Here is a 26866-nt window from a genome sequence, read left to right on the forward strand (position 1 = left end):
ATGCTGTTCACTCTGACAGCTCTGCCCCCATCCACCCCTGGACTGAGGTCTTGTAGGCCTGTTGTAAGGCAGGTCCTCATCAGACATCACTGGCAACAACGACGCCTATGGGCACAAACCCACCGTTGCTGGACCAAACAGGACTGGCAAAAAGTGCTCTTCACTGACGAGTCGCGGTTTTGTCTCACCAGGGGTGATGGTCGGATTCGCGTTTTTCATCGAAGGAATGAACATTACACGAGGCCTATACTCTGGAGTGAGGTCGATTTGGAGGTGGAGGGTCCGTCATGGTCTGGGGCGGTGTGTCACAGCATCATTGGACTGAGCTTGTTGTCATTGCAAGCAATCTCAACGCTGTGCGTTACAGGGAAGACATCTTCTTCCCTCATGTGGTACCCTTCCCGTAGGCTCATCCTGACATGACCCTCCAGCATGACAAGCATGACTCTGCAGCCATACTGCTCGTTCTGTGCGTGATTTCCTGCAAGACAGGAATGTCAGTATTCTGCCATGGCCAGCGAAGAGCCCGGATCTCAATCCCATTGAGCATGTCCGGGACCTGTTGGATCGGAGGGTGAGGGCTAGGGCCATTTCCCCCAGAAATGTCCGGGAACTTGCAGGTGTCTTGGTGGAAGAGTGGGGTAACATCTCACAGCAAGAACTGGCAAATCTGGTGCAGTTCATGAGGAGGAGATGCACTGCAGTACTTAATGCAGCTGGTGGTCACACCTTATACTGACTGTTACTTTTGATTTTGACCCCCCCCCCCCCTTTGTTCACATGTCTGTGGAACTTGTTCAGTTTATGTCTGTTGTTGAATCTTGTCATGTTCAAACAAATATTTACACATGTTAGGTTTGCTGAAAATAAATGCAGTTGACAGGGAGAGGACGTTTCTTTTTTTGCTGAGTTTATTACCATATCCTATTCAGTTCACTAACAGTCAGTCAGTTGGTCGGTCTGCACAGTATGTTCTGGCACATTCCTGTTACAATAGTGCAAAACAATAGACACACAGGGAAACGTTGCATTTGCCGGAGTAGATGGCATCCAATGCAAAAGTTCCAGGCGTGCAGAACAGAAAGCAGTCCCTGATCTATCCAGTTCCAATTGACGGGATCTGATTGATTGGCAGCAAGGGTGAGAGGAGGAGGTGAAAGCATGCAAATGCTGGCAGGGCTGATTACTACTGGGGGCTGTATTGAGGATAGAGAAGTGGTTTGAAAAGCTGGGCGCTCTGCACTTCCTGTCTCTTCAGAGAGCTGCTCTCTCTCAATGTGCCCTGCTTCATCGTTGGTGGAGTAGACTTCGCCTAATGAAAAACATGTCATTAACTCGTGCCGAAGAAACGCGGTTAAAATTCCAGAGAACAACAGAGTAAAAAAAAAAAAAAAGGACTAAAACCTCACTTAAGATTGCAATGCTCCAAAGTATTGTTTTGTTTCCTAATTTGGTCGCTCATATTTTTAAATGTTTTGGCTTGAGACCCAAGATATGAATGGCTGCCTTCCCAATTTCGTGATGACAATGGCACGCTGTTTGCATGTTATTGTAACTTTTTTTCTGGCCCCAATGAAGCTAATCTCATCTTCTCCTGCCGACACAGTCCACATTTATCCTTCTTGAAAAAGCATTGTCAGCATAAAGGTGACATCAGTCAAGTCAATCTTTATTTAAAGTACATTATCACAAGCACAGCGAAGGATGGGTGCAGATATTGTTAGGCCCCCCCAGTGAAACTGAACCTAAACTCCCTATCAACCACTGAACACTTTTTCACCCCCTGTAGTTTTATCAATCTTTTACTATTTTTATTATGTTTTCAGGGGACCATCATTTTTATGCACATTTACGTTTCGTGCCAGTGATGGCATGCAAAAGAGTAATTGGTGTTGGAGATATATTTCAGCGATTCTAGATTGCCAAGCTGCATACAGCGGTTTAGAATATTCAGGAAAAACAACCCTGTAGGCGTTATTTTTAAACAACAACAGTATACAGTCGCTGCCACAAAGTCCAACCAAGCTGAAAAAAATAAAGAACTAACTGTATGCATCTACAAAAATATTCATCCACTCTAGGGACAGTTTTTTTTGGCTGGAGGTTATTGGACAAGGGTGACTTGTTTTTTGGCTGGAAAATTCACCACAGATCAACATTTTTATAGTTTCAATAGACTTCTGAACATAGTAGACTGGGACATAACAATGAGAATAGTAATGTGCTGACCTAAGTCCATGCATACTAAAAAAGTAAATACTCTAACTCTGATTTCATTTTCCCGTTTTCTCCTGTAGATCAAGAAAGCCTACCGACAGAAAGCCTTGACATGCCATCCAGACAAGAACCCAGACAACCCTAAAGCAGGTTAGTGAAAAAGACATGGCACAAGTAAAGCCTCGGTACAATGTCCACTTCTCCTCACCTTGTATGTCGGCTTTCTTCCTCTGTAGATGATTGTAAAACCTGAACACCATCGCCACCAGCCACATCCATGATTCTGACCAGACGCACATTGAGAGAATAGCGTGTGTTCAGCGTCTTGTATTACTAGGAGGTTAACGTGGACATTCATGTCCTGTGTGCAGTGTCCCTATCAACAGGGACCATGCTGAAGTCTCCTCTTTAAAGCCTCACCCTCAAGGTGTCAGCAAGCTTCAGTTCGGCTGGCGCCTAGCCAAGCTCAGCTAACCGAACGACTTGTTTCCTTGCAGACTCCCTTAAAAGACCTTGCCTTGAAAAACGAGAAAAAAGTGGAAATAATACTGTTTGTCCAGCTTCAGACGCCGTAGCCAGTATACACTTCCTCAAAATAGTCAGAATTAATAACTCAATAAATCTGTTATTAATCTTGACGTTTTTTGCCGAGGAGATCTTGGTCGCGCAATTTTGTATCCGACTAGGATGTTTCGTGCAATATTTCTCAAGTGAAAAAATGTGCATGAAGATGAGTTGTCTCTCATTGAATGACAACAAAGACTTAATTGAAGAATCCCTACCTTTTTATTTGTATATTTTTATTTAATTTAAAAAAATATATTATTATTATGATTATTTTTTATCCCCTTTTCTCCCCAATTTTCGTGGTATCCAATCGCTAGTAATTACTATCTTGTCTCATCGCTACAACTCCCGTATGGGCTCGGGAGAGACGAAGGTCGAAAGCCACGCGTCCTCCGAAGCACAACCCAACCAAGCCGCACTGCTTCTTAACACAGCGCGCCTCCAACCCGGAAGCCAGCCGCACCAATGTGTCGGAGGAAACACCGTGCACCTGGCCCCCTTGGTTAGCGCGCACTGCGCCCGGCCCGCCACAGGAGTCGCTGGAGCGCGATGAGACAAGAATATCCCTACCGGCCAAACCCTCCCTAACCCGGACGACGCTAGGCCAATTGTATGTCGCCCCACGGACCTCCCGGGTCGCGGCCGGCTGCAAAAGAGCCTGGGCGCAAACCCAGAGACTCTGGTGGCGCAGCTAGGACTGCGATGCAGTGCCCTAGACCACTGCGCCACCCGGGAGGCGAATCCCTACCTTTTGACTAATCGCCGACAAGGGGGCTTAGACTTTGGCTACCGACTTTGGGGTAGCACAATAAAAAATGTAGTGTGCCCGAACAGCTGAAAAACCCTTTGTCGAAGTCCAAAATGAACAAAAACCACAAAATGTTGTCATAATATGCAGTGCCTTCAGAAAGTATTCAGACCTCGACTTTTTCCACATTTTGTTAGGTTACAGCTTATTCTAAAATTGATTAAATTGTGTTTTCCCCTCATCAATCTACACACAATATCCCATAATATAAAAAAGAAAAACTGAAATATCACATTTACATAATTATTCAGACCCTTTACTCAGTACTTTGAAGCACCTTTGGCAGCAATTACAGCCTTGAGTCTTCTTGGGTATTACACTACAATCTGTATTTGGGGAGTTTCACCCATTCTTTGCTCCACAGCTATTTTCTGGTCTTTCCAGAGATGTTCGATCGGGTTCAAGTCCGGACTCAAGGACATGCACAGACTTGTCCCGAAGCCACTCCTGCTTTGTCTTGGCTGTGTGCTTAGGGTCGTTGTCCTGTTGGAAGGTGAACCTTCGCCCCAGTCTGATGTCCTGAGCACTCCGGAGCAGGTTTTCATCACGGATCTCTCTGTACTTTGCTCCGTTCATCTTTCCCTTGATCCTGACTAGTCTCCCAGTCCCTGCTGCTGAAAAATGTCCCCAAAACATGATGCTGCCACCACCAATCTTTACCATAGGGATGGTGTCAAATTTCCTCCAGACGTGACGCTTGGCATTCAGGCCAATAGTTAAATCTTGGTTTCATCAGACCAGAGAATCTTGTTTCTCATGGTCTGAGTGTCTTTAGGTGACTTTTGGTAAACCCCAAGCGGGCAGTCATGTGCCTTCTACTGAGGAGTAGCTTCCATCTGGCCACTCTAACATAAAGGCCTGATTGGTGGAGTGCTGCAGAGATGGTTGTCCTTCTGGAAGGTTCCCCCATCTCCACAGAGGAACTCTGGAGCTCGGGTACTTGGTCACCTCCCTGACCAAGGCCCTTCTCCCCCAATTGCTCAGTTTGGCCGGGTGGTTGGTGATTCCAAGCTTCTTCCATTTTAAGAATGATGGTGGCCACTGTGTTCTTGGGGACCTTTAATGCTGCAGACATTTTTTGGTACTCTTCCCCAGATCTGTGCCTCGACACGATCCTGTCTCTGAGCTCTACGGACAATTCCTTCGACCTCATGGCTTGGTTTTTGCTCTGACATGCACTGTCAAATGTGGGACCTTATATAGGCAGGCGTGTGCCTTTTTCTAAATTATGTCCACTCAATTGAATTTACCACAGTTGGACTCCAAGTTGTAGAAACATCTCAAAGATGATCAATGGAAACAGGATGCATCTAAGCTCAATTTCGTGTCTCATAGCAAAGGGTCTGAATACTTATGTAAATAAGTTATTTGTGTTTTCTAAAAACCTGTTTATGCTATGTCAGTATGAGACATTGTGTGTAGACTGCTGAGGATTTTAAAATGTATCCATTTTAGAATATGTCTGTAACAAAATGTTAGTCAAGGGTCTGAATACTTTCCGAAGGCACTTTATGCACAAACTGTTCCGAACTGTTTCATTTGGGAAGCATGCGGACGCCTTATCCCTTGACTAGACTACCTGGGGCGGCAGGTAGTCTAGAGGTTAGAGCGTTGGACTTGTAACTGAAAGGTTGCAAGACCGAATCCCCGAGCTGACAAGGTAAAATTCTGTCGTTCTGCCCCTGAACAAGGCAGTTAACCCACTGTTCCTAGGCGGTCATTGAAAATAAGAATTTGTTCTTAACTTACTTGACTAGTTAAAGTAAAATAAAAAACCCCTCTACAGTCTGCTCCCCTCTGTGCCATGCTGCCAGACAGGCTGGCCACAGGCCTCTACAGACTGGCTAAGCAGAGCAGAGCCTTCCCACAAGCCCTCCAGCCCCCTGGGCCAGTCCCAGCCAGACAGTATGACCAGTATGTTTGGGACGATATCCAATATCGCGATACTCGTTAGTTTTGTGACAAGGAAACAAAACACTTCGGATTTAACTTCTTTAGAAAAACAGCTCTAATTTTGGAAACATACATCATTATGTTGTCATCCAAAGTCACATTTATTTTCCAAGCTATAGTACACTATTTTAAATACAGCAGGTTTTTAAAGGACCAAAAACTTTTTCATTTATGCCATGGAAGAAGTATCGCAATACTGGTATCGTCCCGGCCCTAATGACCACCGTTTCCCCTTCAGCCCCCCTGGCCCATCGCGGCCTGTCACCAACAAACATGTCAACAATCAGTTTTGGAAATTTCTATATAATTCTGCGACAAGTGGAACAAGGCCCATTTGTGAGGCATGTTTTCAAGTGAGGTTTGTGCGGTTGCTGGATTCCTTTTAACTCTTCCTGATTTAAGTAAGAAACGGGAAACAATGGGGTAATAGGGGACTGAGTGGCATAAAATCGCTCTGAAATGAGAAGTAGATGGTGAGGAATATGCACTTCCACATCACATGCAGTGATTTATCCACTCACAGGAGAGGGTAAGAGCCCTGAGACTATAGCCCGAAGTTTGATGGGCAGGTGTTGAGTTGAAGTGGGGGTCATCTTCCATCCCACCCCTATATGCACCCTCTGTGCTGTGACAGTCTGAGCTGCACAAGCCAATGATTCAGCAAGCTCTATTCCATGTGCGTAGGTAAGTTGACCCATCCACTTGCAGCTCTCTAGAGCCTGCTGTTTATGCTGCTTTCCTCACAGGGAGTAAAAGTATATGTCCGTTAGATAGAAGAAGAAAAAGACTCCCATAAGTGAATGATTAAGCTGGAGCAGTTGAGTGCGGTAATGGGGCCGGTTATGGGCTGGGGGTTTGCGGTTCTGGGGCTGGAAGGTTGGATAGAGGCGAGCACCGGAGGTTTGCGTGGTACTCTTGATTGGCCCTGTGTCCCCTTAGGGCTCCCTAATGGGAGATGGATTGAGAGGCCCGGGTGGGTTTGTGGGAAAAGTGCGGGTGGATCATTAGAGGAAGCCGATTTCGTGAGACTCCAGGCACCTTTTAATGCAGGAAATGTCTCCGTTTATCTCAGCCCCGGGTCCCGCGTTGGCACAGAGACACCACACAGAGCACACGCCGGCAACCCTGCCTCGTTTCCGTCCTTTCCTCCACACTCCACCAAGTCTCTTCCCTCCTGACCTCCCCCTGCGTGTTAGCAGCTCACTAAGATTGTATTGTTAGCCTTTGTTCCATTTGGTTGTTGTTTTTAAAGCTAACATTCTACACATACACTATGGTCCCCTCGCTCACATCTTACCATTACGTCCTCACTGAGCAGGAATTTGAGATTGTATATGTTTCTATGTACTGGTAACTGACAAAATAAAGGAAACACCAACAAATTGTTTATATAGGGTGTTGTGCCGCCACAAGCTGCCAGACCACATTCATTGTGCCTTGGCGTAGATTCTACAAGTGTCTGGAACTCTATTGGAGGGATGCGACACCATTTTTTCATGCTGACACATGCACATTTGTGGCCTGCTGGAGGTCATTTTGCAGGGCTCTGGCAGTGCACCTCCTTGCACTAAGGCGGAGGTACCGGTCCTGCTGCTGGGTTGTTGCCCTCCTACGGCCTCCTCCACGTCTCCTGATGTACTGGCCTGTCTCCTGGTAGCGCCTGCATGCTCTGGACACTACGCTGACAGACACAGCAAACCTTTTTGCCACAGTTCGCATTGATGTGCCATCCTGGATGAACTGCACTACCTGAGCCACTTGTGTGGGTTGTAGACTCCGTCTCATGCTACCACTAGAGTGAGAGCACCGCCAGCATTCAAAAGTGACCAAAACATCAGCCAGGAAGCATAGGAACTGAGAAGTGGTCTGTGGTCACCACCTGCAGAATCACTCCTGTTTTGGGGGGTGTCTTGCTAATTGCCTATAGTTTCCACCTTTTGTCTATTCCATTTGCACAACAGCATGTGAAATGTATTGTCAATCAGTGTTGCTTCCTAAGTGGACAGTTTGATTTCACAGAAGTGTGATTGACTTGGAGTTACATTGTGTTGTTTAAGTGTTCCCTTTATTTTTTTGAGCAGTGTATTACCCTAAGCATGATGGGATGTTAATTACTTAATTCATTCAGAAACCACACCTGTGTGGAAGCACGTGCTTTTACTCATTTACTCAAGTGTTTAATTTATTTTGGTAGTTATCTGTAAGTACAGTGCAGTATGTATAAATGAACATAGAAAGCAAACAATCACTTATAAAAAGGTGGCTTTTCGAAAGTGATTTATGACAGTGTCCTTGGTGTTTCCTCCCCAGCTGATCTCTTCCACCAGCTGTCCCAGGCCCTAGAGGTGCTGACTGATGCTGCTGCCAGGGTAAGACTTCTGTCCTTTCTGTCTGACACACACACACACACACACACACACACACACACACACACTCTCCATACCACCACCAGACCCTCTTTCTCTCTTCTCTCCAACTGTTTATCACATCAAACTGTCCTCCTCTCCTCTGTGTCAGGCTGCTTACGATAAGATCTGCGCTGCCAAGAAACAAGCAGAGGAGAGAAACAACAAGCTAGATGCTAAGAGGAAGAAGATCAAGCTAGGTGATCAACCCTTCCCCTAAAAACACAAGACTGGCTATCTGGATGATGCTAACTGTGTGTGTGTGCGTGTGTGTTACTGTGTGTGTACGATTTCCACAGACTTGGAGGCCAGGGAACGCCAGGCGGAGGCACATAGTGCAGAGCAGTTCCAAAACACCAGAACACTAGAGGAGGAGGTAAGAAAGACGCAACTTCACAGCATCCTAGTTTCCTATTCTGACCCTAGAACAGATCATACAGGCACGGTTCACTTTCAATGTCAATAACTCAACCACACACATGGGCCTAGAGCAGTGAGGTGGATAAAACCATTCCAGGCATCCTGGAGAATGAATAAAGTAGAACCCTAACTCTGGAATGCTGCACCACACACAGTCAGCCCTAGAGTACAGCTGTTCCAATCACTGTCTCAGTGAAGGTAAGACATGCACATCCACCCCTGCACAGACAGACAGACAGACAGACAGACAGACAGACAGACAGACAGACAGACAGACAGACAGACAGACAGACAGACAGACAGACAGACAGACAGACAGACAGACAGACAGACAGACAGACAGACAGACAGACAGACAGACAGACAGACAGACAGACAGACAGACACAGACAGACAGACACAGACAGACAGACACAGACAGACAGACACAGACAGACAGACACAGACAGACAGACACAGACAGACAGACACAGACAGACACAGACAGACAGACAGACACAGACAGACACAGACAGACAGACAGACAGACAGACACAGACAGACAGACAGACAGACAGACAGACAGACAGACAGACACAGACACAGACACACACACAGACAGACACAGACACAGACACAGACACACACACAGACAGACACAGACAGACACAGACAGACAGACACAGACAGACACAGACAGACAGACACAGACAGACACAGACAGACAGACACAGACAGACACAGACAGACAGACACAGACAGACACAGACAGACAGACACAGACAGACACAGACAGACAGACACAGACAGACACAGACAGACAGACACAGACAGACACAGACAGACAGACACAGACAGACACAGACAGACAGACACAGACAGACACAGACAGACACAGACAGACAGACAGACAGACAGACAGACAGACAGACAGACAGACAGACAGACTCACATTGGTAGGCAGACCATTCCATAACAATGGAGCTCGATAGGAGAAAGCCCTGCCTAAGCCCTGCTTAGGAGGCCTGCGTCTTCTGACCGTAGCGTACGTGTAGGTATGTACGGCAGGACCAAATCGGAAAGATAGGTAGGCGCAAGCCCATGTAATGCTTTGTAGGTTAGCAGTAAAACCTTGAAATCAGCCCTTGCCTTAACAGGAAGCCAGTGTAGAGGCTAGCACTTTAGTAATATGATCAACTTTTTTTGGTTCTAAATTCATTGCCATATCATTATTGATACACTTTGCTCGTGAAGTCAATGATAAATAAAAGGTTTGGGATGCTTTTCATTTGAGTCATGATGACTTGCACTCAACCTGTTAAATGCATGCAATTATGGACCATGTGTTGTGACTGGCTGACTGGGAGTGATCACCAGTGGGTGGCAGTATTCTATTCTCAGTATAGTAATGAGCTAGTGGCACTGCACATTGGCTGGTGTTACTGCAGTTCATATGGTCGTGGATTAATGTCCAACCAAGTAAAAGACCACGATCCTTAATAGGCATAGTAAAAGCGCTGATTCATTATGATTTTAAAGGACAAAACTGATCCTAGATCACTACGCCTACTCTGAGACACTTTGTGAATATTGGCCCAGAACCTATCCTTGAGAGAAGGATGTTCCTTGTTGTTAACCATGAGGTAATTGTCCTGTCAGATTGCCCGTCTGCGAGAGGAGGGCTCCAGGCAGCTGCGGGAGGAACAGAGGCTGGTCAAAGAACAGATCCAGAGGGAGAGAGAAGCACAGCTCCACCACACAGGCACAGCAGACTACACAGCTACAGGTACACTACTCAACCACACCAGTGACTCAACATCGCAGTACATTTTACTACCTTGTTACCCACAGAGTCTGGATTACAATGTTCATTCTACTTCTATGGCTGGCACACTTACCATATAACCTTGTAACCGATGGTTATGGATGAAGACTGTCATGAAAATAAAATAACCATCATAACCGGGGAAAAAATGATAAAATCTATATTTTTGGAATGAATAGCTTACTGAAGACGGGACGGCCGAGCATTCGTGCCGTTGAGTCCGTTTCTGGAATAACATGGACTCTTATCAACATGATGAAACTTTGTTGCTCCTTGCTGAAACAAGCAAGGTGTTGTAGCAAATGATTAATAGAATGGGCTTGGAACCTCTCACCCTGGCAAGGGCCACCCACCAAAAAAGGCATTCCGTGACTAGGGCTGTTTCGGTGACTGTAATACCGCCACACCGGAGGTCACAAGTCATGAAGGCAGTCAAATTCCACATGACTGTTTAGTCACGGTAATTAGGCTTCTCCAAGCTCTGATGCTGCTGCTGGTCATTGGTAGCCTACCAAACTTGCTAACCGCTTGGTACTCAGCACTCTATTGTCCCTCTAATCACTCTGACATCAACCCAAATGTAATATGAAATCTAATCAAACACTTCATGAGAGCCCATGAGCTCATGTTGCACAACATTTCTATAGGCTATGTAATTGTGGGAGAAAACAGCGTGATGGCTGCTAATAAATAAACAAGGATCCCATCAGCTTTCTATAGGCTAGACCTACTATATTTATTTCTCAACTTTCCTAATATTAAGCACATTGCTTATATTAACAACAGGAGTATAGCCTACCTGGCTAACATGAAAATAAACCATGGGGAAAAGCTTCCTCCATTTGCTATTTAATTGCATAGATGACATGTATTTTTTCCCCGCTGACCCTGTTTCGATACAGGTGCATGATAATGGTAAATTCTCAATCAAAACAAATGTCACACATATATATTGTTTAGTACTGTATATGTAAAGACTAGATTAAATCAAGAATAGTCTGATGGGTGACAATATTAGCCTATTACTTGTGAATGATATATTATCACTTGTGAATGATGCCCAGCATAAGAAACAATGCCTTTTTTTCCCTTTTCTCTCCCCGAATAGTAGTCATCTCCTGGAGCCTAGCACATAGGCCTATATTTTTTAATAAGGTTTGTATCACAACTAAAGTGGCCAAATAACTTAAGCAAATGAATCCGCTTTATAAAGGGTGTAGAGCCTAACTGAAGTTTGGGGAAGATCATTTTCACCATAAATGTTCCTTTTATAATAAAAACATTACATGCATAATTGCATTTGTGGTCACTTTTGATAATGGTGTGTTCCGCTAATGGAACATTCCCGTTTCTAGCCTACTGCGCTTATATTGTGATGAAATAGCCGAATAGTTTATCAACATTTTATGCTAAATGTTCTGATCTGTTTCATCAACCACATTGCATAAAAACGTTTTTGTTGATGCTAGTGGTTGTATTAATTTGGGATCTATCACATCCCACAACTGTCCCAGACTATGTTTGGAATATTTATTTATCGCACAAAATAGAATAGATCAACGTTTGTACTATGGGGGATAGTAGATTGACATAGGCTAGTGCTTTTGGTGTTCTTTAGGCCTACTCATCTTGTTGACTAACAAAAAGTAAATGTGGACAGTTCTTCCAATATCTTCAATATGCACCTCAGAATTGGATAAAGACGTGTGCAGTTGCATCCCGGATGTGTCGGTCCTCACTTGTAGTCTGTGAGAAAGACCCGATCACATGACAGAGAGCCATGTGAGTGAGAGACGTTTCTGATTGTGCAGCACTCTCAGGGAAAAGGGCAAAATGCAGCACCCTGGGCCGCAAAAGGCATGGATTTTTTTAGGGTGCATTACGGCCACAAAGGGGATGCCGCCGTGAAATTCGAGGTATGATCAAGTGTTTGTCAAATTGAATAAGAGACTATTGGAATGTGTACAGCCTGCGCAAAAAAACTAAGCAGAGCTCATGCCTTTCAAGCAACTTTTTTCAAAATGTTTTTGCTATTTGAACGGGGTAAAAAAAAAATATATATATATATACAATTATTTAACTAGGCAAGTCAGTTTAAGAACAAATTCTTATTTGCAATGATGGCCTAGGAACAGTGGGGAAACTGCCGTGTTCAAGTGCAGAACGATATATATTTTTACCTTGTCAGCTCGGGGATTCGATCTAGAAACCATTTGGTTACTAGTCCAACTCTCTCACCACTAAGCTACCTGCCATCAACCCCTTGAACGGCTATTACAGAGACCAAGGTCATTTGGCTGGCCAATTACTGTTAAATTCCATGACTATCACCGCCCTATCTACTACCTCTAATTATATGCTGTTGCACATGGTGCTGTCAATCAGACCCACTGCTAAGTCTGCCTACTGAACTAGGCCAGTCAACAGGGCAGTGAGCGGCCAGTTGGCCGGATATTACACAGTACACAGCTCGTCTGGACAGAACAACAATGGCATGTTCTTTGACTTTTAATATGTTATGTTGCTTAGGAACACAACTGTTTGGACTATTTGTAGGAAAGGCCTATTTTTGTTCATTAGCAAAGAAATAACCTGGCTGCATAATACAGATCTGACTGACGCATATAGCGCTTCATCATCTGGTCCACAAGGTATCCTTTTACATCTTAATATCATATGCATTTGGGGGAAAAAGATGCTTGTTCTGGGCTGGAGCCATGAGAAACCATGGATGGTCTAATAAAGGGTGATGGGAGTCAGCGTTGTGGGAGATGGGGTCTTGGCCTGGCCCCCCATTGTTGCTGCACATTAAGTCAGGCAAGTTCAGCACGTTGTCACTGAGATCTTCTCTGCTCACACGCTATTGGGCCTCTCCAGGCCTCTGCGGCGAGGCCTTCCTGGAACAACGCCCTGTTACAGCTCTGGAGGCACCCGGCAGGTCTGCAGGCTTGGGGTCGGGGCGAGTACAGTACTGTGGAGAGATGAACAACCCAAGACTGATCATGTATGACCTGCGGTGATGCGAGACAACCGATCCTGTCCGTCTCCCAACGGAGAGACAACAATGTCTTGACCACTGTGACAGAGCCCTCCTCGTCCTCGACCAACTGCACGTCTCATTCGTCTTTTGAGATTTTTCGTCTGCTTGAATGAATAATTTTTTCTTTGTCTTTCTCTCTCTCCCTTTCCTTTGCTGTCTTCCAGACGCAGCAGTTGGAAGCCATTCCAAGAGCAATGTGACCCCCAAATTAAAAGTAAGTTCTAATATTGCTTTTAGTCAGGGGATTGGAAGAGGGGTCAGTATTTAGGGTTGAGATTCTTGGCGAAGGAAGAAGAGTGGGGGGAGGAGAGGGAGAAGAGTCTTCATACTGGTTTCCTCCTGAGGAATCTCTGAAGTGAGTGGCTCGAATCTCTTAAGGTATTTAATTTGTAAGTGGTTTATGATGGAAACCAAAACATTTGAGATCTAATGGAGAGTACATACACTCCTCCTCCTCCGCCCTGTTCCTCTCCTGTACTGTAGGCCATCGTCAGGAGTGCTGTAACTATGTAAAAAGAGGGTTATTATATTTCCTCTGGAAACTATTCAATCCCCATCTATTAAAGGAAACTGGGGATGTTAGCTAATGTGTTTCTGCATTTAATATTGTTAAAACCTCTGATACCCATCAAGAGCAGTGTATCCCCCAAAGAAGTTTGTGTGTTCAGTTAGGAAAACAAACGTCAGGGCTGAGTGTTGAGTCTGGCTACGGTATTAAACAAATTGTATTCACGTACTGTGCATGTGAATATTATTCCATACATTACTCTGAGGGGCAGTTGTATCTGTTAGCTGGTAAGGCGCAATAATGTCAATATCAAAGTCAGACTTCAGTTAGTAATTTTGTTAAAGAACAATATTGATAGATGTAAATGAATGACATCTGTGTCTTTTTTAAGCTACAACATTCAAGCGGTATTGTTCCTGGCCCTAGAGCGTTTTTCTTTCCCTCGGTATTCTAATACAACAGGCTCAATTCTGCCGATGTTATCAGTCCTTTATCTTTCAATCTGAGAGAGAAAAAAAATTGCTTCATATTTAGAAAATGTAATAATTTTCACTAATATTTTTGTATTTTATTTTGGGGTAGAATAAAGTCCAAAACTACTGGGGGACATTGACTTTTACGTTTCTAACGGTCCTCAAAGAGTAGATTTCAACAGTGCTATTTGGAAGTTGACCATACACCATTCTTGTCCTCCCCAGTGTGGGGAGAGTGAAATATGATCTCTGATTATGCATTGTTGTTTTTTGTGTGATGGTATTTGTTTTTGTTCTTACATCTTTAGTTATTTGCGGCTTGCAAGCGTGGGTATTAAATGTACCAGAGCAGTTGGGTACTGCCAGGGAACTCCAATCTCTTAAAAGTGGTTTAGAATGCCAGTAACGTACACCGTAGCAACTTGCTGGAGCAGCCTGAACATTTGGGTATCACCCAAGATCTGCTCTGCCTTGTTAGAAGATTAATGTGGTACCAGGTTATCGTTGGGTAGAGGAGATTTGCCTTGGAAGGAGAAAGCACATTTTGGAAATAATTGTTAAAAAAAGGTGTGTGTGTGGGGGGGGGATTCCCAGAAAGGCTCTCCCTGACAGTGAACAGAGTTCTGCTCTGGACCTGGTCCGGTCACTCGCTGCTTGCCATTTATAATTCTGCTCCATTAGTTAGCGAGATACGGTTTTGACACTGCTGAGAATGGAATTAACCTGTTATGTAACATCTTACTCAGAGAGCTAGACGCTGGGAAGAAGAACCATTTACAATTTAAATGCTGTAGAGTTAACTTTCAGCTGTCAGCCAACATTAGAGATCATGGCTTTATTACATGGTATTGGCTAATAATGACCAAAGCTAACCAGGAGTTTGCTCAGAATAACTCTCACATATTTCTGTGTGATTGAGTGACCCTCCCGTTAGCTGCGTGCCACACATATATGTCTAGCAGCAGGTGAGTCAGTCTGGTGTCTTCGGTCCAGATCCCAGTCTGACCTGTCTTAATTTTAGCCCTCCCCTAAGCACGTAAAGCTGACTGGAAATTGACTGCAGGTCTCCCAGGTGGTGGTGGTGGGTATGATCCAAGAGCTGAACAATGTCCCCCTGGAGCTCTGCTCTGCTCCTCGGCCTGGCACGGGCTCAGTCCTGCTTAATCTACGCTTGTCATCAGAACATTTAAAAAACATTTCTCCTGGGGGCTGCAGGAGTGTGTGCTACACCACTGACTATAAATTAAGTATAACTGTAAGAAATCTAAGATATATCGTGAGCCATAACCCAAGACTGGCAGCTTTGGAAAACATTAGTACAGACCCCATGTAGGTAGGATCCATAACCCAAGACTGGCAGCTTTGGAAAACATTAGTACAGACCCCATGTAAGTAAGATCATAACCAAAGGTGGGTTATCTGTCTCTCTCGGTTTTTCTTTCCTAACTTTTTTTTCTTCTCTCTTTTCAGTTGAAGTGGAAGTGTAAAAAAGAGGATGACACCAACGGCGGCTACTCTCAAGACTTTATTTTTAGCCTTCTATCAAAGGTGGGTGCCTTGAACGTGAATCACCAAGTATCACCATACGGCTATGATTCAAAAGGCCATCGCCATTAAGTTGGCACACAGTTATTTCTGAGAGCAACAGTTTCTCACACCTGCATCTCTTGGAAGGAGCTAAGACTCCTACTGTGTGTCTCCTATCAAATGTTCTTATTTGAATGTGTAATGTTGCAGAAGAGACACTGGTTATGTAATCATACTTGTAGAATATAGCTCTCAAGCTATGTCGTGTAAGACTGTCTGTGATGGCTTGTCTTCTGCTGCATCACATACCTGTATCTGTCTGTGATGGCTTGTCCCCTGCTGCATCACAGACCTGTATCTGTCTGTGAGGGCTTGTCTTCTGCTGCATTACAGACCTGTATCTGTCTGTGAGGGCTTGTCCCCTGCTGCATCACAGACCTGTATCTGTCTGTGAGGGCTTGTCCCCTGCTGCATCACAGACATGTATCTGTCTGTGAGGGCTTGTCTTCTGCTGCATTACAGACCTGTATCTGTCTGTGAGGGCTTGTCTTCTGCTGCATTACAGACCTGTATCTGTCTGAGGGCTTGTCCCCTGCTGCATCACAGACCTGTATCTGTCTGTGAGGGCTTGTCCCCTGCTGCATCACAGACCTGTATCTGTCTGTGAGGGCTTGTCCCCTGCTGCATCACAGACCTGTATCTGTCTGTGAGGGCTTGTCCCCTGCTGCATCACAGACCTGTATCTGTCTGTGAGGGCTTGTCCCCTGCTGCATCACAGACATGTATCTGTCTGTGAGGGCTTGTCCCCTGCTGCATCACAGACCTGTATCTGTCTGTGAGGGCTTGTCCCCTGCTGCATCACAGACCTGTATCTGTCTCCAACTCGCCTGTGATGAGAACTGCCTGGTGTCCAGCTCACTTTTGAGCTCTGCATGACATCAGTGTTTTATATGTTTTTATTTTTCCCTTTATACAAGCCCCATTAAGTTTTGTAGCAGTGAAAGGGCTTAGGGCAATGCAGTGCCCTCTTAAAGTGGTGCACGCCATTGTTAGTGTCCCTGCTACTGGGCGGTTTTAGCAGTGCCAGGGGAGTCGCTAGGAAATGTGCTCTTCTCATGCAACCGTGTACCACCTCGAACTGCAACCAGCTAATGGGAGTTTTGGTGGGGCGTAGGTAGTGCAGGAATGAGGATAGGTCAAGTCCAAGTGTCACTGACGTCAAACGGAAGGAAAAAAATGTCAAACTTTGAATTTCTCCTCTGCACGCACTCAATGTACAGCCAGGCATGGGAGGCTGGGTCAGAGGATTGTGGGAAAAGGAGTGTTGTTGTTTTTGCTAAAGTAAAGAGTGACATTTAAAAAAACAACTTAACGCTATTTGCAATGGCGAGCTTTTCCGATGAGTGGCAGGTAATTCTTGAGTAGGAGTAGCCGCCCATGTGTGGGAAAGGGGACTGTGTGTGTGTTTTGGACTCACACAACCTTACGTCTGCTCTGGAGGGGAGAAAAAATACATATTAAAATATTTGGATTTATGAAATAGGGGTCTACAGAGACTCCCGTTTGTCACTGTTGGCACGCTGTAGAGTGTCCACGTCCATTAGCATTCCTGGCCTGTCCTTTTCCCAGAGAAGCAGATTCCTGGTAATGGGATTCTCAGAGGCCTCCTTGCTGAGACTGCTCTCTAGAAGTGGGCTTAATGAGAGAGGCCCTGTATTTCAGGTGACATACTGTATCAGTCGTGGGCCCTGTCTCTTCTGCAGGCCTTTACCCAGAGGAGCCCAGCCGCCATCAACCTCAATCAGCCAAGAGCCTCTGTAATTATAAGTGCAGCTGAGAGAGATCAGCTTTTACTGCTGTCAGAGACCTTGTCCAAGTCCTGTCTCCACTCTCCAGCTCCTCTCTCTGTCTCTGTCTGTCTCTCCGTGTGTGTGTCAGAGGTCAGTGGTTGACCCAGGCTAGACTGTTCCTCCCCTGTACTCCCCTGCATCTGACGTACTGGCAGGCAGCTGGACAAGGGCCTTGGCTAATTTCAGTTTATACCAAAACATGTTTTATAGAGTTTTCTCACCACACATAGAGTAGACTTACTGAAGAAGTCCAGGATACTGTCTTGATACTTGGAACATGCTAAAAGTCGTTTATGTTGACGTGTCCCAGACATTTCTGTTAGAAATGTTGAGGTTGATATTTTTCTGGAAATTAATCATTACATTTAAAAAAAAAAACACATTTAGGGATGATATGTTTCTCATTCTCTCTAACAGTATGGGTCCCTCCCACTATCTCTCAAGGGACCAAATCGCAGGATGTCCTACGTATAGTTGTTATTGTGTAACTGGAAAACTCAGCCATTACAAGTGTATACTCTAACATTGTCATTGGAGGTGGTGGTCCATAAACTGATGTGATACACTGTGGAATTTAAGCTTTAGAGTCCTGTCTGGTCATCTGTTGGGTTTTTCTTGCTGATTTAATGATGCCCATTTTTCTGGTTCTGTGTTCTACTTTGAGAATACATTGGGTACTAACTGTCTCTGTTTCTGTGGCTCTTTCAGTATGGCAACGTTTTAAATGTTCTCATATCAAGGAAGAAGAGAGGAAGTGCTGTGGTAGAATTTGAAACCGTAAAAGCAGCTGTAAGTATTCTGGTTCATAAATTATACACACATCTCATTTCCTATTGAAAAGTCACTGAAATCAATCAATACCCACCAGCTTTTACTGATTGGCCATTTTTTTACCATTTGGTTTGCACTGAGCATTATGCGTCTCAACAACTTCCCAGCCCAAGGCCCCTAGTTTTCCACACACAGGATGACATTCTCATCATCTTGTAGTGTGTGTCTGTAACAGAACAGAGGAGTTGACAGAACAGAGTGTTCTGATGGGAACCAGGAGGATAGAAGGGCTGAGCCGCCTCATTGTTCAGACCACCTGAGTCCTCTGCCTCTTTGCTGTCACATGCTGTTTTGTTGTGGGCTCTGGTGCGATGTGTGGTTCCCCTCAACAGAACATTTCTGCTGTCCCCTGGGGAGCCAGACTCTGGGCCTGCAGTCGCCTTCTCGCTGTCTGGAGATCTCGGGGTCCCTACGCTGCTTGGGAGGGTTGGGGTATCTAAAGTTCACCCCACATGTGTGTTTCAAATGCACAAGGCAAAACCCCACACAATGGCTGGGGTGGAAGACACAACTAACTCTATAGAGCTGAGAGGAGTAGAGGTTGATGTAGCTCCATTAGTGGTGCTGGGGGAAAGAATGGCCTGTCAGCAGATCATGTCACACTAGGGTCTGACGTTACTCCGTTGTTTCTCTCCAGGAATTGGCATATAAGAACGAGAGTGGCCTTACAGCAAACCCACTGAAGATCTCTTGGCTTGAGGGACGACCTGAAGTCATCACCCCAGTGGTGTCGCAGGTTCAGCAAACATCTGGACAGTACTTCCCACCTAAACAGGTATGTAACCAGGGGCAACCGCCACCACAAGCAAGGCAACCTCTCCCCAATGTGCTTAGTCCTAATTCTCCTTCACTCCCATCAACGATAATGTAAGCCCTATGTTGCCAAATATCTCCACGTTGTTGGCTTCCAATCCAAATAACATTTCCTAAACACCATCCCGTAAAGAGGTATGTAAACTTCTGCGGTTTTATTTTTGTATCAGCGAGAAAATATTGCCCATGCACTTGCACTCTCCTTGTCTGGCCCAGAAAAATGTGTTTGGTTAAATGGTCTTAGGTTTGTTTGGCTTGGAGAAGCAGTGTGTTGGCCCGGCGCTGGCCCGATCCTCTGGCCTGTCCCGCCTCTCATTAAGGCCTGACCCACCCGGGAGACCAATGGAATGCCTCACTCCATGAGAATCACACGGTAACCCAACACGACCAGCGTGCAGGCTGGCACGAGAGGGCTTTCTCTCTACCCAGAGTGGTACTCACCCCAGTCTGCCCACCTTTTTGCTAACCTCCTGGTCGGCTTTCATAACACGCATACTGGCAGTTTGGAGGCCTTTTCCAATCAGAGTAAGGTTGTAGCACAGTTGGGAAATGTAGGTGGACGATGAAGGTGATCTGAGTCAGTTTGAGGAGTACAGGAAGTTTCAGCTTCTCTCTGGTCATGAGCTAGACATGACTCGGTCTGTCTGTGTCCATAATCTCCATTACTTAGTTTCACTGCTGTGGTCATTTAGGCCTAATAATAATAATAACGCTGACTTTGTTTATAAAGAGCTTTTCCATACATTTGGGCTCGGGTCTACATGGTTATAGACCAGCAGACTCTCCCTCCCCAGAGATGAGGATAGACTGTTTCACCTCAGCACAGTAACTCAGGCCCCTCGTCAGGGTTAGCACGCCACGCAGGGTTCACAGCCCGGCCCGCGCATCGGGACTTGTCAGAGTAATGTTATTATGGTAACCGGTTTTACCGGTTAAAGCTATCTGACACATTGCTTCATCTCTCGCAGAGCTTTTCAGGGCAGAGAACGAAAACAACATTTATGGCAGTGTAATTTTCACATTAGCCCTCAGTGAGAACGCTTCTCACTAAAGACGCCCATATGACATAATGGGGATCCAGTGAATATTGGTAATATTGTCCCATATCTGGCCTGGGGTCAGTGGATACTGGGGAGAACCATGGAGGTCCTGGGCAGACTGTCTGGCCTGGGATCAGTGAATACCCCAGGCCATGTACTGTTATAATCTCCACCCGGCACAGCCAGAAGAGGCCTGCCCACCCCTCAGAGCCTGGTACCTCTCTAGGTTTCTTCTTAGGTTCCTGCCTTTCTAGGGACTTTTTCCTAGCCACCGTGCTTCTACATCTGCATTGCTTGCTGTTTGGGGTTTTAGGCTAGGTTTCTGTATACCACTTTGTGACATCAGCTGATGTAAGAAGGGCTTTATAAATACATTTGATTGATTGGGGAGAACCATGGAGGTCCTGGGGAGACTGTCTGGGATCCAGAACACTGCTTCTCCCTCTTTCTCCCTCTCTTTTTCACTCTGCTTCCTCTCCCTGTCTTTCTCCCTCTCTTTTTCACTCTGCTTCCTCTCCCTGTCTTTCTCCCTCTCTTTTTCACTCTGCTTCCTCTCCCTGTCTTTCTCCCTCTCTTTTTCACTCTGCTTCCTCTCCCTGTCTTTCTCCCTCTCTTTTTCACTCTGCTTCCTCTCCCTGTCTTTCTCCCTCTCTTTTTCACTCTGCTTCCTCTCCCTGTCTTTCTCCCTCTCTTTTTCACTCTGCTTCCTCTCCCTGTCTTTCTCCCTCTCTTTTTCACTCTGCTTCCTCTCCCTGTCTTTCTCCCTCTCTTTTTCACTCTGCTTCCTCTCCCTGTCTTTCTCCCTCTCTTTTTCACTCTGCTTCCTCTCCCTGTCTTTCTCCCTCTCCTTTTCACTCTGCTTCCTCTCCCTGTCTTTCTCCCTCTCTTTTTCACTCTGCTTCCTCTCCCTGTCTTTCTCCCTCTCTTTTTCACTCTGCTTCCTCTCCCTGTCTTTCTCCCTCTCTTTTTCACTCTGCTTCCTCTCCCTGTCTTTCTCCCTCTCTTTTTCACTCTGCTTCCTCTCCCTGTCTTTCTCCCTCTCTTTTTCACTCTGCTTCCTCTCCCTGTCTTTCTCCCTCTCTTTTTCACTCTGCTTCCTCTCCCTGTCTTTCTCCCTCTCTTTTTCACTCTGCTTCCTCTCCCTGTCTTTCTCCCTCTCTTTTTCACTCTGCTTCCTCTCCCTGTCTTTCTCCCTCTCTTTTTCACTCTGCTTCCTCTCCCTGTCTTTCTCCCTCTCTTTTTCACTCTGCTTCCTCTCCCTGTCTTTCTCCCTCTGCTGCCTTTTTCACCCTCCCCCTCATTTTCTCCTTTTCCCTCTCCCCCAGTGTGACCTGCTGCGATCACAGAGGAGCAGCAGTGCTGATACCTGCTTCTTTAACCTCCATCAATCCAGTCCCAGCAAAGCAGGGAACCCAGGGATGCACACGCCTGACTTCACACTATGCGCCACTCTGTTTAATAAGAGAATCTGCTTACACTGGTCTGGGACCTGCTGCTGCACCTGGGCCCCCAAGTCCCCACGGGCCCATGGAGGCCTCTAGTATCACACACTGTAGCAAAGTTGGAGAGACATGGATGGGCCCTGTTGTACTCCCGTGCTGAGTGATTCTCTAAGTTTGTGAATCAAATCAAACCATTTGTCATGTGCCGAATACAAGAGGTGTAGACCTTACCGTGAAATGCTTACTTACAAGCCCTTAACCAACAGTGCAGAGAAGAGTTAAGAAAATATTTACCAAACAAAAGTATAACAATAACGAGGCTTTATACAGGGGGTACCGAGTCAGTGTGCGGGGGTACAGGTTAGTTGAGGTAATTTGTATATGTAGGTAGGGGTGAAGTGACGATGAAATAGATAATAATCAGCGAGTAGCTGAACAAATGGGGGGGGGGGGGTTAATGTAAATAATCCGGTGGCCATTTGATTAATTGTTCAGCAGTCTTCAGGCTTGGGGGTAGAAGCTGTTAAGGAGCCTTTTGGTCCTAGACTTGGCGCTCCGGTACCGCTTGCCATGCGGTGGCAGAGAAAACAGTCTATGACTTGGGTGACTGGAGTCTCTGATAATTTTATGGGCTTTCCTCTGACACCGCCTATTATATAGGTCCTGGATGGCAGGAAGCCTGGCCCCAGTGATGTACTGGGCCGTACGCACTACTCTCTGTATCATCTTATGGTCAGATGCCGAGCAGTTGCCATACCAGGCGGTGATGCAACCAGTCAGGATACTCTCGACAGTGCAGCTGTAGAACTTTTTGATGATACAGGCCCTCTGTCAGACATGGGTGTGTTGGGTCAGGCGTTTCACCAGTAGGGACACCATGCAGAGACAATACTGTAGGGGTGGTGGTCCATTCACAACGTTCTTCTAAACATAAATAACCAAGCATGTCCCAGCCAGGCCATGGTGCAGAGATTTGCTACCCATGCTCCAGACTAAACTCCCTTGTATTTCGATAGGATCTAGTTTCACCTCCTGAGTGTGCTATGTTTTGTATCACTGCACTGTGCCATAATACATTGTCATAATGAGAGGCTGTAAAATATGTATGGTAAATCATTCTGTGCTTGTGCTGTTTTTCAAACAGTCGGTCTCTGTTGACGTTTGATGTCAAGTTTTATTGAACGTCAGTGTGATGTACACAGTCAGCTGTGTATCTGTTCCTGAAATACTGAGTGGATTACGTAATCTGTTAAGAACAGACTATACTGTCCCTACATAGATGGAATGGTGGTTTGCATGACAATGCGAAGTACATAGTTCAATTATGGTGGATGAGGTGTTCAAGCTGTCCCCCAGAACTCTTCACATTGCTGCCAGACTACAGGGATTCACACAGTGTCAATATGACTCATAGTTGTTAAGCCCTTACCTCCCAGAATCTCTTGAGTTTGGGGTCCACATCCAACCATCTGTATCCTCTCTATCAGAAGAACCTGTACCATAATCATGTCTTTGGAAGTCATAAATCATTGCATCCCCAATTTAAAACAATCGTTTAGCATATTGTCTTTTTAGAGTATTTATTCTGATAAAGATGTATCTCAATACTTGATACGACTTTGTTTATTTAATCTTTGAGGAAACTTAGACTTGGAGCCTGTCATAACATGAACCAGATGTAGCTTGTCATCTGTTCTGGGATGTTTTTTCCATCATATCGGACCGGCTAGCTTCCTTCTGCTAAAGAAAGAGCACGCTCACCTAAAATAGCCCCAGAGTCTGTCTGGGTCCTGGGATGCTGCGCATAGTCCTGCTACAGTTGGCAGCTGGCTGCAGCACTGTACTCTTTCTGGATGGAGATAACAACTTCTAGTGTTCTGACTTCCTGGAAGAGTCCGTTTAGAGAACAAAAGTACTAATGTAACAGATTGGTTAATTTACAGCTGTTGCCAGCTGTTATCGGCATCAATTCATTTAACTGGGCTTTAGCTTAGACGGGGAATAGAGAAAGTGGCGAGATAACTGGACTACCTTAACACGAGGTCTGGGAGCAATGGAGACCACTGCATTTTTCTTCATGGGACAGTTAGAAGGAGCAATTCTTCATGGGACAGTTAGAAGGAGCAAAAGGCCATGGGAGACTGTTATTACATTGCTGACTCAGTGTTTTTCCTCTGTGGACTAAAGTTGAATTGAATCTCCTCAGACTTTTGTGCTCCTCTTCGATCTACTGTAACACATTGCATATGAACTTGATCAAATAGCTTGCTAGTTTTAATCAGCGGATGTTAAACTTTTGAGATCTTTTGATCTCAAAAGAAAAAAACCTCTTCTCAAGGTTTTACGATGCCCAAGTGTATCATGGATATCATGCGAAGCAGTACTATTGTGAGCTACCTTGGCCCTAAATGTGTTTTTAAATGGGGGAGAAATGTGTGAACCGGTGGCTCTGTAATGTGTCCTGACACAATGTAGAGTTCCATAAACAATATCAGTTTCAGAAACGGAATGTCTCGGTTGGCAAAACAATATTTCCACCCCCCAAAAATGTCAGATTTATTTTTATTTTTTATAAAAGCCTCTGTCTTTTGTAAGATGGCTTTTGTGGTATTCTGTATGATGGTGAGTTTGGAATTTGAGGGAAAAGTGGTACCAGATATGATGCGGTACCTCAGTTTAAAATGTTTTGCCAGTTGGCACTGTGCCAAGATAATTTGTCTTCCAATTACTCTTCTCACATCAGCCTTGTGAGTTTGGGCGCTTGTTGAGAATAAATTTATGTGACTTCTCGTGTGGAGGAGCCCAGTGCAGACGATGGGGTGTCGTACGGTCCAAGGACAGTCTGCGTGTGTGTGTGTGGGTGCTCTGTAGTTCTATCTCTGAGCTCTGTCTGGGACAGTGGGACATTAGTCCGGGTAAGTCTGGGTAAGAGGTAATGTAGATTTAGTCTCCAGGTTTGATAATGAAGTTATGGATGCGGATGAAGCATACAAGGTGGCCTTTCATAGGATTAGGTGAAAGGTGGGAAAGGAAGAGCCATCTTATCTGAGGTTTGACAAGAATAAGAAACCATAATGTATGGTCCTCTTTCCTGTCCTGAGCAAATTATATCAAGACTCGTTAACTTAGAAAGCCAAGATGTCAATCTGATAAGGCCCAGGAAAACTGTCCGTTATAACGTTCCTTATGAATGGATTACTTGTTCTGCTGGTTCAGGATAAGTGAGGAATAAAGGTTGACTTCATCAAGCCCAACTTCATCTATTCAATAACCTTGCTGTGATGCAGGTGTGGTCAACACTGTGCATCATAACCATTCAGTACTTCCCTTAAGCTCCAGTTCATTGTAATAACAGTAACTTTCAAAGTGAAACCTGTGAATGAGTAGATGGTTGAATTGGCTTGGAATGTCTGTCTGTCTGTACGTGCCCTTGTGTAAGTATCTGACATGGACTACTTTACCTCCAGCTGTCTCATGTAATGTCAGGGTGTAATTTCTCTTCAAACAGTAAGTGTAAAGTGTGACAGACGGGGCTTTAATATGGCCTCTATGGCATCTCATGACTATTAGAAAACCAAACATACGTCAGTCCATCAAAGTGTGTAAGCAGTATTATACAAGCCATCTAAAATGTTGATGCGAACCACTGATCTTGGAATTTGACGAGAGTAAAAGAAGTTTGTGAAACACTCTTTTAGATCAGTGTGTACACTATGTGTCATTATTCTCATAAAACGTACAATATACTGAAAGCCATAATTCGTTTTACTGAAAGATGCACAAAACATATGCAGTACAGATGTACCCACAAACATCAGTGACTCCATTAGATTGTTAACATGCTATTGCTAACGCTGTTTAACTGTTTGTTAGCAGCAGGACACTCATGGCTAGTGAAGTTCTCTGTAACGCCTCAAGGATCCCTGGAATGTAACAGCTTTTAGCTTTGCCCCACCGCTTTCCTTTCCTGACAGCCCCCTGCTGTTGTGCTGGCTGTGACTCTCTTCCAGCTCCCCTTGCAGATGGGTAAGTGGGCCCAGGACTGGGGGTGGTGGGCGGCGCATCAGGCCCTGTTTGTTCAGCAGGTAGTGTTTAAACCCTCATCAGGAGCCTTGCTGGTAATGGATGGCTGTGGTCCTCAGCTTTCTTGGCTCCAGCAGCACGTGGAAGGATCACATTACCCCTCGCCACCTTCCCCTCTCGCGCCACTCACCAGAGCGAGGGACTCCGATTAACATTTAAGAAAACGGCGCTGGGGTTTTGGGGCACGGACCTGTGGCCTGAGTTGCAGCCCACCAACCACTGGCTTTATTGGAAGCAGAGCTAAGTGTTTGTTTTCATTGTGTTGTTGGAAAAGAGAGAGGCTGCCTTCGTGCACCTTCAAGTGGGGCCTCTGAGATGCGTGCGGAAGAGAGATTGCCCTCCCCACACAACGGAATGGCAAAGACGCCAAGTCGTCACAGCTTCAGGACCTTGGAAAACTAAGCCCTCGTTCTTTTTTCTTTCTTTAACATAACATTCTTAAATCTAACAATCCCCTCGAGAGCTCTGTAGGAAGGAACTGGGTTTAAACTAAGGTGAAATAGCAGCCAACAGAAAATGCCCACTTTGAACAGCTTGAGATAAAAAAAGTGCTAAATTATTAACTAGACTATGTAACATTTTATCTAATGCTGCAACGGGTAATGCTAGAAGAACATGAACTTTGCCCTTTTAAAGCGTATGCAGTTTAACCCTTCAGAGGGAAGAATTCCAACGTTAACTCTTAAACATCACAATAGATAATATACACTCATACTGATTCTATTGCTGTTTAATAGAAACAACAGATGGATATGATCAAAAAATGTTCGACAAATTAGCATATAACTCAAACATGACGTTCTGAAATGATAATCTACTGTAAATGAGAGAAGGGATAAGTTGAAACAGAAGTCCACGTACTGCCTCTTATTGTCCATGGTTTAGATCAGTGTTTCCTAACCTTTTTTGGTTACTGTACCCCAAATCACATTTTGATCTGACTGGAGAATCCACAAAGTACCCCCTCGTGCATTTTACCAGTAGGCCAATGGTCTTTTCAGTCTTCCCCACGTACCCCCTGTGGATAGCCCAAGTACCCCGAGGGGTATACTGTGCATTCAAAGTATTCAGACCCCTTGACTTTT

The 26866-nt window shown here is 45.2% G+C and overlaps 1 protein-coding gene across 4 annotated transcripts in view; it reads left to right on the top strand.

Annotated features, from left to right (window-relative positions):
* Positions 1–26866, top strand: part of LOC129811614 (dnaJ homolog subfamily C member 17-like) — a 57587-nt gene that overhangs the window by 17256 nt on the left and 13465 nt on the right. For 2 of the 4 annotated variants that reach the window (XM_055863058.1, XM_055863059.1), the window contains exons 2-11: positions 2298–2367; positions 7856–7914; positions 8063–8150; positions 8250–8326; positions 10009–10135; positions 13379–13428; positions 15666–15743; positions 18281–18361; positions 19041–19178; positions 21582–26863. In XM_055863058.1, the coding sequence (XP_055719033.1) occupies positions 2298–2367; positions 7856–7914; positions 8063–8150; positions 8250–8326; positions 10009–10135; positions 13379–13428; positions 15666–15743; positions 18281–18361; positions 19041–19178; positions 21582–21797 (984 nt within the window). In that variant the 3' untranslated portion in view covers positions 21798–26863. Of the gene's footprint in view, positions 1–2297; positions 2368–7855; positions 7915–8062; positions 8151–8249; positions 8327–10008; positions 10136–13378; positions 13429–15665; positions 15744–18280; positions 18362–18735; positions 19179–21581; positions 26864–26866 lie in introns of those variants that run through there. The other 2 variants (XM_055863061.1, XM_055863060.1) reach the window with 2 other exon arrangements.

This window comes from Salvelinus fontinalis, chromosome 15 (assembly GCF_029448725.1).
Source record: "Salvelinus fontinalis isolate EN_2023a chromosome 15, ASM2944872v1, whole genome shotgun sequence".
Taxonomy (NCBI): Eukaryota; Metazoa; Chordata; class Actinopteri; order Salmoniformes; family Salmonidae; genus Salvelinus; species Salvelinus fontinalis.